Source organism: Lissotriton helveticus, chromosome 8, assembly GCF_964261635.1.
Source record: "Lissotriton helveticus chromosome 8, aLisHel1.1, whole genome shotgun sequence".
In the NCBI taxonomy this organism is placed as follows: domain Eukaryota; kingdom Metazoa; phylum Chordata; class Amphibia; order Caudata; family Salamandridae; genus Lissotriton; species Lissotriton helveticus.
In genome coordinates this window covers 187,677,528-187,697,644 of record NC_136069.1, presented here as the reverse complement: position 1 = coordinate 187,697,644, position 20,117 = coordinate 187,677,528, and the positions used below count along the sequence as shown (strand labels likewise).

The window sequence follows — 20,117 nt, the reverse complement described above, 5'->3', positions numbered from 1 at the left end:
TATTCAAGGTTTCATTGTACCTGAGAAAAAAGACATATTATTAAGGAACTCATGAATAGCAATGCTTTAGCTCATACTCAATTCAGGCGTCAACTCTTCCTGACGCCTGAATTGAGTATGAGCTAAAGCATTGCTATTCATGAGTTCCTTAATAATTGAAAGGCACTACTGTACATATTATGTGTTTTCCCATCCCCTATCTCCCTTTTGTTGTCTTTTGTGTATGTCTTTTTTCTCAGGTACAATGAAACCTTGAATAACGAAGGATCAGGTTAATTTACCTTTTCTCTTCTCACAATTTTTGCTTTAATCACTATTTATTCACCCTTATTGGTCCTGACGAAAGCCTAAGATCCTCTGACTACCAAAGGCTGAAACATGTTGACCTCTTTTTAGAAACGAAATGCACTTGAACCCCTAACAATTTCAAAAAGTGCACCATTAATTTTTAAATCATTTCCGAATCCAGACCTATTAAAACTCTCTCAGTCTGGCTGTCCGGATTTTTTAACTACACCGTCACCACAACCCCTCCCCTACTATTCACGATCACTACTGCCTTAAACCAAAGGCAATACCTCCTGGTGGAGGGTGCACAATACAAAAAATAACTCCATGATTACGCACGCACGTGTAAAAAAGCGGGTACCCAGTATATACCGCTAAGAAAGTACCATCCTAAGTACACGTGTATGAGAGTTATATTTGATTGGGAGATACCAGTTCCTCTACTTGTGAAACCCAAGGTTTAAGCAGGACAAGTGATCCTTTCCCCCCCTTGATTATAATGAGTTAACTCCGGAGACTGAAAGGATCTTCTCTCTACCTCCCTACCCTCCTGATTATACGCGTCATAATGAGGAAGCCAAAGAACCAGAGGAGCAGGCTAAATGCCTGGAGGGCTTTGGGATAGAGAGTAAGGCAGCTGGAGAGGCCTCACAATGAGCAGTCCTACAACCTTGGCATACCCAGAGAACCGAGTGAGAGTACTGCATCAGCGTTGGTGCCAATGGCAAAAAGTATGCGAGGGGAACATGGTGAGATCAGCATGGAGACCACCATCTCTTTGAAGATTATCAGCACTGGGGTAACAGCCTTGAACAGAAGGGCATATAACAGGCTTGGAAACTCCTTAGGACTTAAAGACACACCAGAGGAAGAAGACCAGCAATCCAAGGGTGAACACCACCACCTGAGCGGGATCAACACCAGATGGCGCAAACACAAGGAGTGGGCACCCGAACAGAGCTAGCACAAGCATCATGCCTCTTCCCAGCCAGGCAAAAGCTAAGCCCAGTGACATTATCGAGGCCAGAGGCATAAGAAGATCCCTAACAAAATATCTGCCTGAGGTTGAGAACGACACCCGATAGGAGGAACACGTTACAACTAGACCAACGAAAAAATCCCTAATGGAGGGTGATTTCAACAACGATGATGAGCCCTGGAAATTATCTTGGGAGCTGGATCCAGATTAAGATCTAGACTGACAATGCGCTTTCCATCCAAAGCATTCCATCAGGGTTATACCTGGTGACCACTGGAACATGCAAAAAAAAAAAAAGAGCCAATCCTGTCCAAAATGCCCGTTGGAGATGCACGGATAAAAAGATACTAACAAGGGATCTCACACAACCAGAAACAAATCTACAGCACTGCAAAAATCTTCAAAACAAAAACATTTCAGAAAATGGCATATTAGATGAGCATCGAAGGGCAGGGGAAAGGGCAGCTCATATGTCTCCGAGATGTCACATCCAGGAGGGCCGGAACAAAGTTGGATCCGTGGCACCACCCGATGTTGCAAAATTTCTGTATCTAGCCTTTCACTTGAGGGAGGTTTATGAGGTGAGGAATCCGAAAAGAGAAGTATCTATCAGAATTGCTCCTTAAGGATACGTTATCAGTGCCTTGTGTGTTTTTGAGTATGGATGCTTAGGAAAGATGTACATACCTCCTTGTAACCTTTACCACTTTACAACAAATTTCTGATGTTCAGCATGGAGGTATCTAACCAACAAGATAATTCACTAAAATGTACCTATTTGAACAGAATAGAGGTCCCTTAATTGGAAGAGGTTTTCCCTAGTTACTGAACATATCAAAATGTATGTGGACTTCAGAAAAATATTACTGTTCCTTTCCATCTAATATCTACACATAAAGTACGGTTGGCTGCATGTTGGTCGAAGCTCTTAAAATATGTACCTTGTTTACAACACAAAAACACCCCTTATTCATACTCTGAATATCATGAACTTGCTGTTAAATCTTATGCTCTCCATTTGTTCATACATAATAAAGGCACTGATGTCAAGGCCATGTGTGCTATCTGATCTTCTGTTGGAACTTCTTATTCAAGCCATATGGTCTTCCATTTAACAGGTTCCAGCTTTAAAAGCAAATTAAATTAGCCAACGTGTAATATTGAAATAGCATTATTAATAAAAAAGGAACATGTGTTACAAACTAGAAACTATAGGCGTGAACACTTACAAACGATCTTGTGTGGAACCATTCCATTATCCATTTGCAGCCTGTTTTCCATGAATGCTATTCCCAGAATGCTGAAATTGTCCACACTTGTTTCAGCAATTAATTCACTTGGATCTCCCGGATTATATGCCACTGGTAAACAGTAATCTGACCACTTTATCTAAGAAGAGATAAAAACGCACAGTTACTTCTGGAAAAGAGAGGGCTGAGGGGCAGGTAGAAAGGCACATACTTGCTACAATACAGTGAAGTATTATAAATTACAACTCATTTATGATTTCGGTATTTTAGTTGCACTTTTCAACTAATGTGGTTTATTGTACTTTGTGAGCAGAAAAGACCACCCTGCCTAGGGATATAATGGCCCTTACTAGAGGGTCCAAATGATATATCAACTGGGGTGATTAAACCAGAGGCTGACACAGTGCATGGCAAACAACAAGGTCAATTCAAGCAGGCTCCACCAAAGATATATTAGGAAAATATATGTTTTTATTTTTCTTATAATTTAGATAACACAACAATTTTTTTAGGGGTGAGAAATATATTATACTTAGATATCACATGATATATTTTAGAGCATAAAAAAGAACAGATCCTGATCTGATAATAAAGTGCAAATAGGGAATTAATATCACTACATTGAGACCTACCCAGTAGCAACCACACTGCGACCACACTTACACATTCACTCAAATGATTTCTCACTCTATCTCATTCTATCATTCAACTTTCAATCTTCCATTCATTCTACTAATCCTGGTGTATGCAACACATCAATATTCGGGATGTTGTTTCAGGCAGATGACTTTTACAACGGTTCCAGAAGTTCTTAGGACAAAGAACCGTGTTCCTGAGGACATGCGCCGACGCGCGTTTCGGTGATTGGCCAGTGAGGCCACACCTTCGTCAGGGCTAGGGGCAGTGTACTGGGAGGGACACAGGATTAAAATCTGTAGGTTTATGTATTTTGCAGGAGACCACGAGAATATAATGGGACTGCTGCACGAGGAGATGAGTGTATATTTTTTATACTTCACAAGTCTCCCGGGGTATTTGTCCTGTGAATTCTTGAGACAAACACGCCCGAATATTAGATGAGTGGAGGCTGGGTTTTGTCGTTCCGACTGATGGTGTTTTTCAATCGGCCTCCTGGGGCTATCTCTGTTCCAGAGGTACTTTTCAACACGGTTCTAATCAAACGTGGGTTGATATAAATAGTCTGTGTCTCAGGTAGTTTGGGTCGGTACTGGGGTATACATCACCGTTTTCGGGACCATCAGTGTGCACCGCGAAACCCCATTTCCTGTCAGATAGGATGACCCTCACTCTGGATCCTACTCGCTTTCATACGCCAATAGGTGTTTCAAGGTGGGGTTTCTTCTCGATTTTACCCACTGCCTCGGGGAATAACGGGGAGGCAAGATTCCTTAAAGACGATGCTCGTTTCTTTAGGTGGGGTTCCGCTGACAGCACCGGTCAGCCCACTGCCACGAGGACTGCCGGGGCAGAAGGGGTTCCTTCAAGACGGTGCTTGTGTTCTTCAAATGGGGTTCCGCCGACTCGATCGATCGACCTATCCCTATTATTGTACTTTGTGCAAATGTCTATTTAGAAAAGAACAGATCATGATACCCATAACACAAGTTACCATTATCCACCCACAGCGTTCCGAGCTGGAGGTTTGATGAAAAACGCGTTCCTTCTCTAGCTTGAGGTACAATGACCTTTAGTACACTAGAAAAGACTTGCAGATGAAGCCAGACTTCTTAATTTCAATCTTTCCAGTCCCTCAACTGACTTTAAGCTCCTTGCCACCCTTAAATGTGTACTGTCCACTAAGCGGGTATTTAACTCACGAAAGTAAATTAATGGTGCCAAGATTGAGAACAACATCTATCCAATAGATTAACCAACCTTCACAGTTTCCATGTTGTCATAAGACAGGTACCCCTTAGTTGAATTAATAACCAGTATATGGGAAGATCATCCAGGCCTCCTCCCATCCAACCCCACCCAAGAGATGTTCAGAAAGAGGGGTCACACTAACTATCCATGCCAGCTGTGACTATAACTACTCTTGAAGTGCTGGCCTTATTTAGAACCAGCCCGAGACTCTGGCGCCATTGAAGGACAACTGCGCACACCTGATCAGCAGCTACATCACACATTAATGAAGCCACTCCTCAAGGGGAACAGCCTTTACCACGAATTGCAAGTACAACGTATTTTTTACATCTAAATTACTTTTACCACGATTGTCTTTACCAAGCAAGTCTTTACACCGCATATATGTTTGAACTGGTGACATTGCGGGATTTATTTTATATGTATATTTTAAGGGTAAATAAACAAGCATTTGCAATGCAATAGGTATCGCATTAGGAAAGTTTGAGCTATTGTAAATGACAAATTTTTTATTTATGTGTTGGTTTTGAAAATAGCGAAATTAATAGCTTTGTCATTTACAATGACAATACTTTTAAATTTCCCAAATGTGACACCTATAGCAGTTGTAATGCAATATGTGTTGTATTTACGTGACTTAGATGTATTGATATCGCAAATAACAATTCTTTTCAATTTATTTAATAATTAATACTTAAATAAAAGTTATTGTAATTTATAATGGCAATAGCTTAAACTTTTGTAAAGATTGTGTTCAGTGTACTTTATTGTGACGAAAATCCAAGAACAGAAGTGAAATATTGGCATCTTTTTGTGACATTTGTAATAAAGCTTGAAACATTGAGAGAACATATTTGAACCAGTTGTTGTTGAATGGTTGCACAGATTGATGCTGTGGTCGCGCTGAGTGATGTTGTGGTTGTGACGAGTGATGCTGTGGCGTTCAGTGACGCTGTGGTAGCGTATAGTGATGTTGTGGTGCCCCTTAGTGGTGTTGTGGTGCCCCTGAGTGATGCTGTGGTGGTGCTGAGTGATGCTGTGGTGATGCGATAGATAGAGTGTAATTATGTGGCATGTAACTATGTGGCACCGAGTGGTATTTGGAGTGTATGTTGCATTGAGTGCAGTGTAATTATGTGGTATGTAATTATGTGGCACTGTGTGTGAGGGGTTGTGTGCGTGTGGGGTTGTGTGTGTTTGTGTGGGGTTGTGTGTGTGTGGGGTTGTGTGTGGGGGGGGTTGTGTGTGTGTAGGGGGTAGTGGTTGTGTGTGGGGGGATAGTGTGTGTGTGTGGGGGTAGTGTGTGTGTGTGGGGGGGGTTTGTGGGGGGTTGGTGTGTGTGGGGTGGTGGTGTGTGTGGGGTGGTGGTGTGTGTGGGGTGGTGGTGTGTGTGGGGTTGTGTGTGTGGGGGCGAATGTGCGGTGGGGTTGTGGGGGTGGGGTTGTGTGTGTGGGGGGGTTTGTGGGGGTGGGGGGGTGTGAAGGGGGTCTGGGTGTGTGTATGGGGGGGTGCGCGTGTGGGGGGTTGTGTGTGGGGGGTTGTGTGTGGGTGGTTGTGTGTGTGGGGGTGTGTGTGTGGGGGGTCTGGGTGTGTGTCTGGGTGTGTGTGTGGGGGTAGTGTGCATATGGGGTTGTGTGTGCATGTAGGGTTGTGTGTGTGTGGGGGGTTGTGTGTGTGTGCAATAAAGAAATAAAAACAGAAGTAAGAATAAGTGATTTATGAGTAGGAGAAGCATTATGCTTTTGCATTTCCCTCCATGCCTTGGCCAAAAACAACTGGCATCCTGATGACTCTGCCTGGTGCATTAGGTGACTTGAGTGGCAGGCCCTTTTCATTAATACCAGATCCAAAATGTCACATGCAGATGTTGTGTAAGTTACTAAGTTAGAGCTTTTTCCGGTGGATACTCTAACTGCAGATTCCTCACATGGCATTATACCGAGTGGGTCACGAGAAGCCACAATCACAGATATATTTGCAAAGTAATAGTGGAGAAAGAAACAATAGCAGAAACATGACGTTTTTTATTTCTTGGGAGCAGTATGTCTGCTTACAATGCTGCCGCGTGGCTCAAACATTCACCTTGCAACCTTGATGGATACGGAACTGAGGAAGACCTTTCACGGTGGCCTCCCCTTACTGCGATACCTTCGTGAGACATGGATATCTATGCGGTCCTCTAAAACGTGCGCGCCCATGGCAACAAAATACTTGCAAGATGTTATCGCCCAAATTAAGGGGAGTTAGAGAAGAATTAGACAGATATCCGCATTCCCGTGGTGAGGCATCTCACCCGCACGCCCCCTGATCACTATGTGAGCATCAAAGCCAGTAAACAATGGTGCTCCAATTTGTACATAGCAGAGAGACACATCAAATAAAGCCCCCTCATGACATGGAGGAACTTCCTCCTTTCCTTTAGTTCACTGAGTACGTCACTATACTAGAGCTGTTCGGTGCTACCATTGGTCAGACGTGTCGGAAGTGCAGCGTCTGGTACCACCCCTGAGGTGTGTAGTGCTCTGCCTGCCAGAGTACGCAGGCGTGGCTGGGAGCCCCCGGAGGGTGGTTGCTGTGCTCTGCGCCCTCTTCCATCTCTGCCAAGACGGCCCGCGCCTCAGGACAAGACTCCACGTTTTTTCCGTAACGCTTGGTGGTCGCCACTCGCGGGTAAGTCGGTTGGCGGGATGTGGCCTCTTGCAAAGAATGCTCAGTCGTCGCTGGCCTCAATGAATAGGGTAGGTAGGTAAATTTTATTTGTTGATTAATTAAAACCATTACAAGAAAAAAAGCACAGTTACTAGTTGTACATATAAGGATACAGTGCATAAGTAGAAATTGTCACCATTGATCGAAATTTTCCAGCCAGGGATTATCGTACTGCTAATATTTTCATACATTTGGTGAGTCAACCTTCTTAGAATTAAAATGCGATTTGCTCATAAGGCAAAAGCTAAAGTGAAGAATGCTGGGAGCAATATTCGATGTCAATTAACCATGAATATATATATATATATATATATATATATATATATATATATATATATATATATATATATATATACACACACACTAAAGAACCTTATTAAAAAAAAATAATAATTCTATAACAATCGTATTGCATTAACAAAGCTAAAGTGACTTGTGCGATCATCAAAGTGACCAGTGCTTTAAGTGCAATTGGGCTAGCAACAGATATTCAATGGCAATAAACAGCCTAGTTAAAGAACAATATCCCTAAAAATTCAATATGATACAAGGTAAAAACTAAAAAGCAATGTGCTAGCAACAAATGTTCAATAACATATGACAATTACAAAAAGACACAATAAAACTGTTTACATACTGTCTTTAACTATTGTATTAAAAAATCCTATGATGGTTCATACTAAATACAAGACAATAACAGAAACCAAAGTGCAATGTGCTAGCAGCTTATTCAAATTTTTTTTTTAAACCATCTATAGTAGGTGCCAATCTTTCTGGGATAGAGAGCACCTACACCCTTCGTCAAAAATAATAAGCAAAGTAAGCGGGACATTATTAAGAAAATACTCTAAAAACAACATATATAAAAGTTTAAAAAGTGCCCTTAGAATAATTCATCAACTCCCTAAATACAGCGGCCTCATCCTTTCCCAGTCGTATCAATATTAACATTTGCTTTACGGATCGACCTTACATAATTTCTTTTCCACTCTAAAAATGAATTGGACAAATTGATGTATAACATGAACGTTGACACCACTTAAACAAAGTATTAGTGCCGATCTACAGGTTCTAACTCCCATTTCTTTAAAAATAGGTTTTAAAATTATTTTCCGCTCCTGCAACATTTTGGGCATAATGTTACAATATGCAAAAGGGTTTCATCATGCAGGCCGCATAGCCTACAATTATTTGTCGACCATTTGGACTCCCATTTGGGGGTTCCTTCTTTAGTTGGATATATTCCAAACCTTAATAACATACATTTCTTTTTAATTAAGGGTTTTTGATGAAAAAGTAAGTATGGTTGGGCCATTATTTTCTCAAATGTATTGGCAATAGTCCAGAAGTGAGCTTTCTTCCTCATCTCATCCTTATCCCAAACTTCTGATAACAAAGCCACAGTTGAATCAATTATTTTTTTATAAATCATTTTACTTATTGTTTCATCTTCCAATTTTGGGCATTCAAAAGATTGGCGACACTCGACTAAATATTCCTGCCAACTTCTGGAATAATCGCCTTTCTTAATCTCGCACCAGCACATATTAGCCAACGAGCCCTCATCGGCTCGGGATAATGCCAATAAGGTTTTTAAAAATGTTGCTCGGAGAACAAGTATCTGATTCCTTAAACCCAATTCCAATCTTAAATTGGCACGTGAGATGTGTCTAAGAATCCTAAAAACTGATTTGTATGTCCTTGCAACTATGTCCTCCAACACTTTCACATATCTACCCTTAAAAATTATAGACCCGTAGTCCAGGGAGGGAATGAGTTTTGCTTTCATAACTTTAAGCAGGTGGTCATAATTAGTAACTTATCACTCATTTTTCGGAAAGCGAAAGCGAGTGAGGTACCTTTAGCCTGTAGGTTATCAAAATGCTGTCTAAATGACAGTTTCTTATCAAATGTAATTCCCAAATATTTATAGGCTTTTACACAGTCAATAGACAACCCATTCATATTCAAATACTTTACCCCTAGTTCGCCTTTCCCTATTAACATTATTTTTTTTTTGTATTAATTGTTAAACCATTTTGAGACACATATAAATTAAATGAAGTTATTAGTCTTTTTAATCCTATCAGGGTTTGGCTAAGTAAAATAGTATCATCAGCATACTGTAGGTATTTTATTTCTTTACCCATTACAGCAGGGGAATGTGAATTTACATCCTTAAAATGGGTAGGGAGATCGGACATAAATAAGTAAAAAAGACAGGGAGCGAGCACGCAGCCTTGTTTTAAGCCGACATTTGTTTCAATAGGGAGTTTTTCGGTAAGTGGCGCGCAGTGCTTATAGGGGACACGCTGACCCATAGGCCATGCTGCTGCGGAGTGGGCGACAGGAGACGGCGGAAGCCGACAGTCGCGAATCCCATAGTACGAAACGAGTCAGCTGCTTCGTTCTGGCAGAGACTCGGGAGCCCCATCCCATGTTAAAGTCAAGTAATCAGTCGGCCTGGACCTGTTCAGGTTATTGTAAAAGGCTTCGACGACCAGCGTGGTGTGGTCGGGCAGCTTCTAAAATACCGTACCTGTCTGGCTCAACAACTTGTTGATTCATTTGCGATAACAAGTCGAGTCTGCAGCTGCTGGTGGGGCGGGATGAAATCGACTTCGGGGCGCGTTGACGGGCCGTGGAGCCGACAGCGGAGAGGGGAGGGAAAGTAAAAGCAAGTGCATGAGGCTTGCAAGGGAGACAGGAGATGGGCACAGCGCGTAACTGTACGTGGTGAAAGCGCGCATCCGATCCAACCTGCAGGCTGCACGTGGCCATCTCCTGTCGCCCTTGAAAGCATAGTCGACGACTATAGGTCTCGCTGGCGACAGCACTTCGCGCTGCGTCGCCAGGTGCGAGATCTAAAAAGGGGATGATTGAAGGGTCTCCCCCCAAAAAGTAAGTCTGTAATCGACATCAATGTAATTTTTTTAAAATATATAATTTCGTTTCAATACGGTTTTAAGATTATTGTATAATTTTTTAACAGTAGGTGGCAGTGTTAGACTATGACTGGATGTTTATGTAATTGTATGCGTGGTAAAAGTGTTCATGGTAGTGGATTGCGTGGTAAAGGTATGTCAGATGAAGTGAATTTAAATGCGTGGTAGTGGTATGCGTTTGAAAATCTGCGTTGTAAAAACGTGCGTGGTAAAGTAATGTGTGGTAATGTCATACAACCCTTTTCAAAGCCCCTGGGACTGAAACTTGATGCATAGCCTGCACTTGCAAGTTTTATTACCACACTGACTCCATCAAAAACAAAAAGGTGAACACTCTCCTTTGAGTGTTCCATAGTCATATTTTTATTGTACAGTTAATAAAAACCTTTACAAAAGAGAAAAATATTTAAAATGCTAAGAAATATTAAAATCTTTCCAAGAAAAGTCAGTATTAAAATGCTAAGGCTACTACGATGTTATGCTAAGTCCATAGTGAGGATATTGATGATCAGCCTTGTTTGCATTTCTTGCCGTGCCGGCACATTGCAGCCATGTTCCTGGATTGCACAGCTTCTTTGAGTGCAAACCTTCAGCCTGATGCCTACACAGAGGTATACTCTTACACCTTTCCTAGCCTTGTCTCCTTCCTCTTGGAGGTTTGTGGAAAGGACTGAGGCATAGAATGGAGTCAAGTGAGACTTCAGATACTAAGATTTCAATAGTCATTACTCTTGAGCTCCAAGGGCTATGGCTCGCCCCCTCCCCACCTGCCACAATTGGGCATCTTGGCTTTGGGGGACCCCTCTCCTGTTACCATAAGAATGTCATGCATATAAGAAGAACCATATGAGATGCGGAGATCAACCGACAGAGCACTAGAATCACTATACTCACTTCTGTGGATCATTTCTTGATCCTTCCTGCTTCCTGGTGGCACTGGACAGGGTGCTCCCTGCACCATCTGCCAAACTCCTACTAAGTGAGAAATCGCACAGTGATGAGGAGCGATGTCATCTTCTCGCACCTTCAAACAACTACTGTTCTCTGAAGTGCTCAATTGTGGAAATAGATGTCATTGCACAATGTAGCAGAAACAACAGACATCAGCCTGGAGATGAGCTTAAAGAAATCACAGTTGGGGCCTCAAAGGGAACAATAGAACAAAATGTCTTGAATTTTTCCTCGTAGGTTTACTCATGAGATTAGACTTCATGGAACTACATCAAAGGCGACACATCTCTGAACGATGACTTTGATCATGACGGTCTAAAAATGACACCTAATTGGGTGCAGGATATACCTAAACCAGAAGATCACGGATTTAAAGAACAGATCAAACAGCAACAATTTCAGATTTTATGGGATGCCGGAAAAGGTGAAAGGAGGCGGTAAGAGGACCTTCCCTGCACAATTACTACAAACATTGATGAATATGGTCTTTGCACCACCTCTTGAATCTCAAAAGGCCACAGGATAAAAACGAACTGCCCAGTCTATACCAAGAGCCATCCTCACATGCTTTCTTTGACACCAAAAAGCAAGGCAGGTACTACAGTTGCCAAAAAAAGGACTCCATCACTCATGATGTTCAGGCCATACAAATTTCAGTAGACTTTTCCGTAGAAACGAATCTCAAATGAGGGGCCTCCTATGCACCTCACCCTGATCTTGAAAAGAGGAACATACAAAGCGTGCTCTTGGAACCAGCCACATGTCTACTCACAATGGATGTAAAGGACTCTGGAAATTCGGAGCTGAATCACCTCAATTGCTTTGTGGAAGCCTGACAACCCTCTGACATGGACACATCAATGTTACAATCAGATAAGGGGCAAGACAACTCCTCCCATACAAGATCCCACCAGCCTCAGAATTACAACCAACATCCATGTTGCTCAGAAAGTGCTGGGCTGTCTCAAGTGATCGACTCCGTAATGAGAGACGGACGTAGATCACCGTTAAAATCCTCAATCAAGGGTCCTTACTGCTGCCAGTTATTGATCATCTAAGCAAGGTATTGAGCATAACTCAGTCGCACAGGAACTTGTTGGCATTCCCATGAAGAGGAGGAGGTACTCTGCCTCTTTTATTATGGGCTTGTCCATCATTTTGAACAAGTGCCAGACTATATACAATGATCTGTCCAGTACGGTGAACCTCACTCCCAGATCTTCGGCGTGAAGAGTGACGCTGCACAACCTCTGAGCTGCACTGAAAATACCTTCAATTGGAGGAGATGACCAGTGATTTGGAAGATTTGAACGAGCGCAGCGGGAGCGCCGATTGCGCGCCGAAGGCGCGCCTAAGGCAAGCCCGTCTGCGCCCGTCCGCGCCAAGACCGCGACAGGCGCAGGAAACTCTGCCCAATTTACCTCTCGCATCTCCTACCAACCTAGCGACCTTCTTCAACTACAGGTCACTAAGCATTGTCCATGTATACTCGACCCAGCCGCATTTTCAGGCCCAGTCAGTTGCAAACTCTGTCACTGGTCCATTGAGCCCCATTCAGCAGTCCCATCGGCCAATATACCTCAGGCCCCTCTGCCCTCCTTCAAAGGCGGCCTGATTAACGCACGTTCTATGTGCAGGCACAACCAAGATATACACGACCTTATCTTGGAGTCCGACCTCGACTGCCTCATGATAACTGAGACATGGCTTACAGCAGATAGTAACCCTGACATTGCTGTGGCTCTTCCCCAGGGCTATTCCCTCTTTAGGGAAGACAGAGCCAAGGGCCGAGGCGGAGGTGTTGCAATCATTCTTAAAGACTCCTTCCCTTGCCATACCTTTAGTCTAGAGCCTCTGAAAAAGACTGAAGGATTAGGTTTCTCTATTAAATTGAACGAACACACTTCATTCTCAGGCGCACTTCTTTACCGCCCACCCGGCAACGCATCTGAGTTCCTCGACTCACTGTACGATTCCTTAGGACAACTCTCACTCAGATACCCATTCTTCACTCTCCTTGGTGATTTTAACCTCCATCTAGAATCAAAAACAGACACTCATACTATCAATTTTGTACAAACCCTCGAGATGTTCAACTTTAGGCAACTTGTCACCTCACCCACCCACTCTCTGGGTCATACCCTTGATGGAGTCTGCACAAATTCTCCTTCCTTGATCACTCTTTCCCCCTCGCCCCAGATTTGGTCTGATCACTCCCTGATCCCATTCCACATCCTGAACGAAAAGCTACCCAATCGTGACAAAGTTGCTTTTTACCCCGTCAATCATATCAATTGGAAAAAGCTTCAGGATAACATCACTCTTAATCCTTTCATGCAAACTCAAGCTCCTATCCTCTCCGGTAATATCGACACCGACGCCGATCTTTTCCACAACTGGATTACTCAAGAAATCAAATCCAGAATCCCGCCCTCACGCCCCCGCATCTCCCGGGGCAAAACAAAAACAAAAACCAATGCCCCCTGGTTCACACCTGAACTTGCAAATGCGCATCTGCTATGTAAAAAGGCAGAAAGAAAATGGCGGATGACATACGAGGCTACTAATCGCACCTCCTATATTGCAACAAGAAAAAACTACCTGTCGGAAATCAAACTGGCTAAAAAAAACTACCATGTCAACGCCATAAAAAACGCAGGCCAAAAACAAAAGGTTCCGTTTACGATTGTTAAATCATTTACGCAACCAAAGGCACTTAAGCCTGAAATCCCCCCTTCCCAGAAATTCTGCGATCAAATTTCTGACTATTTTGTGGAAAAAATTGCCGCGATTCAAGTTAACTTTCCCCCCCCCGCTACTCCCCCAGTGCCCCCCCCCCCTACTGGCTCCCCTAAGCTGTACGCTAAGTCGCTTCTCCTCTGTCACTCTTGAGCAGTCGAAAAAAGCCATCCTGGCCTGCAAATCTGGTGCCCCGTCTGATCCTTGTCCCCCCATGATACTTCACCAACTAATCGACGAGGTTAACCCGACCATCAACAACCTAATCAACTCCTCGTTTAATTCAGGCTCAGTACCCAGCCGTTGGAAAAAAGGTATCGTCAAACCCCTGATGAAGAAAGCAAATAAACCCCCGACAGATCTCACCAACCTCCGCCCAATTTCACTACTCCCGGCCTTGGGAAAAATCACGGAACATCTAGTCCATAACGAGCTGAAACGCTACCTGGACGATAACAACCTTCTTCATCCCCAACAATCCGGATTCCGCCCCAAGCACTCGACAGAAACCGCTCTTATTGAACTGTCTGACACCATAAAAACCCTACAAGATCAGAGAAAAAACTCCATCCTAATCCTTCTCGATCTAACGGCGGCGTTTGATACCGTCTCCCATACCATCCTCATCAGTAGACTTAGGGACATTGGTATCTCTGACTCCGCCCTATCCTGGATTACGTCCTTTCTCTCTGACCGTTCCCAAACTGTCACTCTGGGCCCATTCCACTCCAAAGACAAACTTGTCTCCTCAGGCGTCCCGCAAGGATCTATCCTAAGCCCTCTCCTTTTTAACGTTTACCTCATTCCCCTCCTTAATTTGATAGAATCATTCGGCATACCTGTCACGTCGTATGCCGATGATACACAACTCATTGTGCCACTGGACAAACTATCTACCAAAGCTGAACTCAACCTGAAACACTGCCTGACCGAAGTATTTCGATGGATGGACAATAACCACCTGAAATGCAATTCGAGCAAAACGGAGATCCTCCCGATCGGCACAAATATCTCCTTCTGTCCAGCACTCTGGTGGCCGGATAATTCTGTTGCCCCTCCCCAGACAGTGTCGTCGGCTAGGAATCTCGGCGTCATCTTTGACTCCGAACTCTCCGTTGACCAGCATGCCAGAACCGTCGCATGTAAATGCTTCGGAACGATCAGATCTCTGAGAAAGTTTTTCGACTTTCTCCCCATCGATGCCAGAAAGACGGTGACAATCGCACTCATAATCTCACGATTGGATTACTGCAACGGCTTGCTCGCAGGAGTTAAAAAGAGCACCATCTTAAAACTGCAGAGCGTACTTCACACAGCCGCCCGTCTCGTCCTAGGCCTTCCTCGCAGATCATCTATCTCTGCAGCACTTCGTTCACTTCACTGGCTCCCCCTTCATAAAAGGATTCTCTTTAAAATCCTGGTCACAGCCTTTCGTGCCTACAACAAGACAGGCCCTAAATACCTCACCAGGCGCTTTCCCCACTACGTGCCCAGCCGTCAGCTTCGTTCAACCGCTGACAATCTCATCCTTCTCCCGAAATACAATCTGAAAACGAAGGGTGAGAAGACCCTCAGTTTCCTTGCAACTAAAGCTTGGAACAAACTACCCAAAACCCTTAAACAACAAACCCAGGAAAAACCCTTTAGAAAGCTTCTAAAGACATGGATCTTCAATCTCCCGGACGACTACTCCAAAGCTTCCATCTAATCCTCTTGGACTGGTTCATTTAGGTTTCTAAGCGCCAAGATGCTCCCTCCGGAGCGAACGTTGCGCTCTATAAATACCCTACAAATACAAATACAAATTTGTGTTTTACAACACTGGAAGTCAGCCTTTATACTATCACACACTGCATGATACAATGAGATGTGCCCGATAGCATATGTATGAAAGCCTCATCTACTGACTGAAAGACCAAGCAGAAAAATTCGAGAAAATCTGGGCACCGTTGCTGCACGGAGTCAACTGCTGCCCACCGATTCCATGGATCTGTTATCACTTTGTCAAACATGTGTATGTGTCCCTGGAGCAGAGGTTTGTTTTCATTTTCATACTATGGGCATTGCCGCTTCCATCGCTTTATGAACATCATACGCTGTGCCCCCCTCAGTCTGGTTGGTACCAGTGATGTATGGACCTCGCATTCATGGTAGGGGCATCTACCAGTCATATACATACATTACTCATCTTTACCCTATTTGTGAACACACGTCACCCTACACACCTTCCATTACGAAGCTTGTCACCACATTCCAGGAGCCAATGTGAGTGGGGGAAATGTGACTGTAAGATGCCGTGATGGCCTACATATCTAGAATGTTCTGCCGTTATTCGTCAGCCTGTATGGTTAGTTTTGAACAGAATGGACAACTACTCGACCTTTGCACAAACATATATATTTTTTAATGTTTTCCTATCCTTTTTTGCATAGGATTACAGATTAAGATTGATAAAGAGATGCTGCAAAGAAAAAAGGCAAGAAATCCGGCATAGTATTGGAGGTAAAGGGGTGTGCACATGGAAAGTTCTGAGAAAACAGGAAATTGGACCCATGTCACACAGTAAAGGAAATATGCAGGGGAACCTGAGAAAAGGGACATACTAGAGCAAAGTGAACAAACAAATCACACCAGTGGATGCACGGGAGTAAACTACACACGATGGGGGAAAAGAAGCACAGAGGAGGACGGCACACACATCACACAAGATGGAGAGAAAGGCGGAATGCACGAAGAAAAAAAGTATTGGAGTGCATGGAATTTTGGGCCGATTTTAAGAGGAGCATGGGGTGCATTGACAAATAGTTCAAGAAGCCAACAATGGAGTAGCTCGTTAAAAACACCTGGAACACAAACTAAGGTGTGCACTATCTATGTATACAACGTCATCGTCCATTTCGCATGAAACCCACCATCATATGTGTCAAACGCGAGGTGAAGTTAAAAGGGCAGTCAACAATTACCAGGAGCCATATAAAGCACCCTAGGGTCGCCATCGCTGGACGTTAGAGGGACACTGACCCTAGACAGCAACGAAAACAAAAGTGGAGCCGTTGGAAAGTTTGAAGGACACCCATCCCTCGTTGAAACAAAAGGTTTGACCTTTCCGGGCCTCCTTAACAGAACATTTCCTTTTTGCCTGAAAAGAAAGCTGGAAGAATCACTTTCAGCCCTGCCAGTGCAATTAACTCTGGGCCTGAAGTGAAGCCGCGGCTCCGGGATCAAGTTGCCGTCTCGCGGAGACAGTTCCGCCTGGAGTGCATCCTCCGTGGCCGAGAATGTCAGGACATGGCCCATGGGCCAGAGGACAACCACAACAAGGCCGCGTAATCTGATCAAAAGTATTGTTGGGCGGCACCCGATACCAGGTACGGGGCCCGCCTTCCTGTCCGCCGCCCTTAAGGTAAACAGAGGCCCTTCACAGCCGGGCCTCTCTCTGGGATGTCGGGAAGGGGCTGAGGTGCCCGCGTCCCGGGATCAAAGCAGAGGAAGGCCGGCTTAGCGACAGCAACAGGATTTCCCACAGCAGGCGAGCGGCGCAGGCCATTGTGCTGGACATCCAAAGCCCTTCCCTGCTCCATCAAGCCTGCCGACCCCGTGACACTTGCTACTTGTTTCAGTTAACCCGAGCGACCAGTATGTAGGGGGCAAATGAACCGTGCAAGTTATAGAATGGAAAAAAAACGGAAACAATAAAAAGTACAGCGTTAGGACAGGGTGCTGCTCGACTGCGCGGGATCAAGTAACCTTGAGAAGTACCAGGGGTTGGGAGGGGGGGGGGGGGGGGGCTGTCCTTCTCAAGCACTGTGACAAGCCCCTACCCATGGATGCCAGACGGGCTGCTTCACTTGATACCTGCAACAAAGGTCTGCTCAGAGCAGCCTTTAAGTTCCGGTACTATAAAGAGTGTTTTTATCGAAATCCAGATGGGTTAAACCTATTGTATCCCAGGCAAGAACTAAGATTATAAAACCTCCACGAAATGAGGCTCCCGCTATCGGTTAATTCCGTAGTAATCACGCCCGTGTGAAGAGTGCACTGGCCTCAGCATGAGAGCTCCCTCGGACGAGCTCCTGCACTGGGGCCAGAGGCGAGGGGTTATTGGTAACAATACTGTGTGAATTGCTCCATGACTAGCAACGCAAGCTTTCCCAATACCATGGGGGGGACATGGGCCAAGGGAAGAGCCTGATCTAGTAGCTGAAAGGAAAGAGCTAAATGATGGCACGTCTAGAGGATAGAAAGTATTCATGGCATGGACTGTGCTAGGGGTGTGAGAAGTTGGCCTGGTATATGATGTTCACTATTCTAATGAGCACCTTGCACCAGTCCAAAAAACCCTTATGGTGATGGTTGTAAAGTCAACATTATGGACCAGCTATCCTAGTGGTAGCATGGACAAAGCAGTCTTAGGCTAAAACTTCAGAGAGCATGTGAAGTCAATTGATTTACCAATAATAACCCCTTGAATACCAGATGAAAGGACACCACACAAGGTATATATCAAATATATATGTATTTATGACTAACACAACCCCTCTGCACTCTTTATGAGGTCAGAGTTCGAGATACAGCACAAGTTACTCAATAAGCATACTAAAAGTTGCACAAATACAATTCTGGAAGGGGGAGGACGTCGCTCTGCATGCTGCTTTATTGAGCCACTGAAGGAACCAGGGGATGCTGTAGGCTACTTTATCAAGAGTATCTTGGCAAAATTGAAATTCTATACTGTCCGCTGATAAGAAGAAGCTAGCAGCCGAATAGAAGAGTTTAATAGAGGACATATGGAGTTCTCCACCATCCCTCTACCCTGGTTTCTCAACTGTTAGTGGACCACTATCCAGATATCCGAGAGTGGCTATGAATATACGTTTTCCTTAAACCATTATTTTGGGTGTGATTCGGTTTTAGTCGACATATATCAAGTGAATTGGCTGGACAGAATTTCACAAACTGACAGGTGCCCGACTAACGGGTTGCCACTGGTCCACAATATAACCATTTGGATAAATACACGCTTCCTTTAACCACGTGAGAGGACCCAGGGGCGTCATCGTTAGCGACTTTTCATGCCCTGAAGAAGTCCCTTGAGGACGAAACGCGTCGGCTGTAGATCCTGTGTACAACCGTTTTTTACAAAAGAAATCAAATAAAGAATCACCAAAAATACAAGGATTATCTGATTGTGATTATTACTGCTTTTTTGTTATTAGAGAAAACAGTCTTTATATATGCTCAAGTGGTGCACCTTGTCCTTTCTAAAATCCTCTTAGTTCATGTTCTTTGAACTTATACTGTAACAGTGGGTATTTTTGGAGTGTGCACACTTACCGCCCCGAGGATCAGAGGGTGGGCCCAATACGTTTAAATTTGGGAGAAATTTTGACTAGGTGCTGTTTATTTGGGAACCTTCCACTGTTGTTTTGTCTGTAATACACAAAACCACTGGGTCTGGGCTCCCACAGGCATTGCTTGCCACACTTGTATAAAGAACAAAACAGTTGCAAATGCCACTAATTTTAAAAAAATAAGCATTAGTTGAATGGACATACGATCGAAAAAATATCTTTTAGTGAAATAAATTCCGTTTGTTTTAATCTTTTTGTATTTTCATTTGAACACTTCTATTTCAAAATAATGTTTCAATATATTGTACAAATATTAAAAACCTGGAGTGCACAGCAAATATCATATACAGTGATAACAAACTTGTTGAATATTTACAGTGTGATACAACTTGCTCACCATTCAATCTTCACTCATACACCACTCAATCCACTACAAACCAAACAGACTAACAACAAAACGTAAATGATTCGAAAAAATTACTGGATTCACTCTCCAGCAACACAAGCCAAATGTTTTTTACAGTCTATACAAATATTTCCTCGTTAATGATACAGTTGTGAGTTTTTTAGGCTATTAACGGGGTCACTGTAAAAAACATTTGGCTTGTGTTGCTGGAGAGGGAATCAAGTAATTTTTTCGAATCATTTACGTTTTGTTGTTAGTCTGTTTGGTTTGTAGTGGATTGAGTGGTGTATGAGTGAAGAATGAATGGTGAGCAAGTTGTATCACACTGTAAATATTCAACAAGTTTGTTATCACTGTATATGATATTTGCTGTGCACTCCAGGTTTTTAATATTTGTACAATATATTGAAACATTATTTTGAAATAGAAGTGTTCAAATGAAAATACAAAAAGATTAAAACAAACGGAATTTATTTCACTAAAACATATTGTTTCGATTGTCTGTAATACAGCACAAGTTACTCAATAAGCATACTATAAGTTGCACAAATACAATTCTGCCCTAGGGGCCTCACGAACCATATACGAAAGAAGTGGTATAAGAACCACTTC

At 43.5% G+C, this 20,117-nt stretch overlaps 1 protein-coding gene across 3 annotated transcripts in view; it reads right to left on the bottom strand.

Moving 5' to 3' along the window:
- The window catches only part of HLCS (holocarboxylase synthetase), a 940,243-nt gene that overhangs the window by 751,602 nt on the left and 168,524 nt on the right, over positions 1-20,117 (bottom strand). For all 3 annotated transcript variants that reach the window (XM_078656875.1, XM_078656873.1, XM_078656874.1), the window contains exon 3: positions 2,497-2,656. In XM_078656875.1, coding sequence (XP_078513001.1) covers positions 2,497-2,548 — 52 coding nt within the window. In that variant the 5' untranslated portion in view covers positions 2,549-2,656. The remainder of the gene's footprint in view (positions 1-2,496; positions 2,657-20,117) is intronic.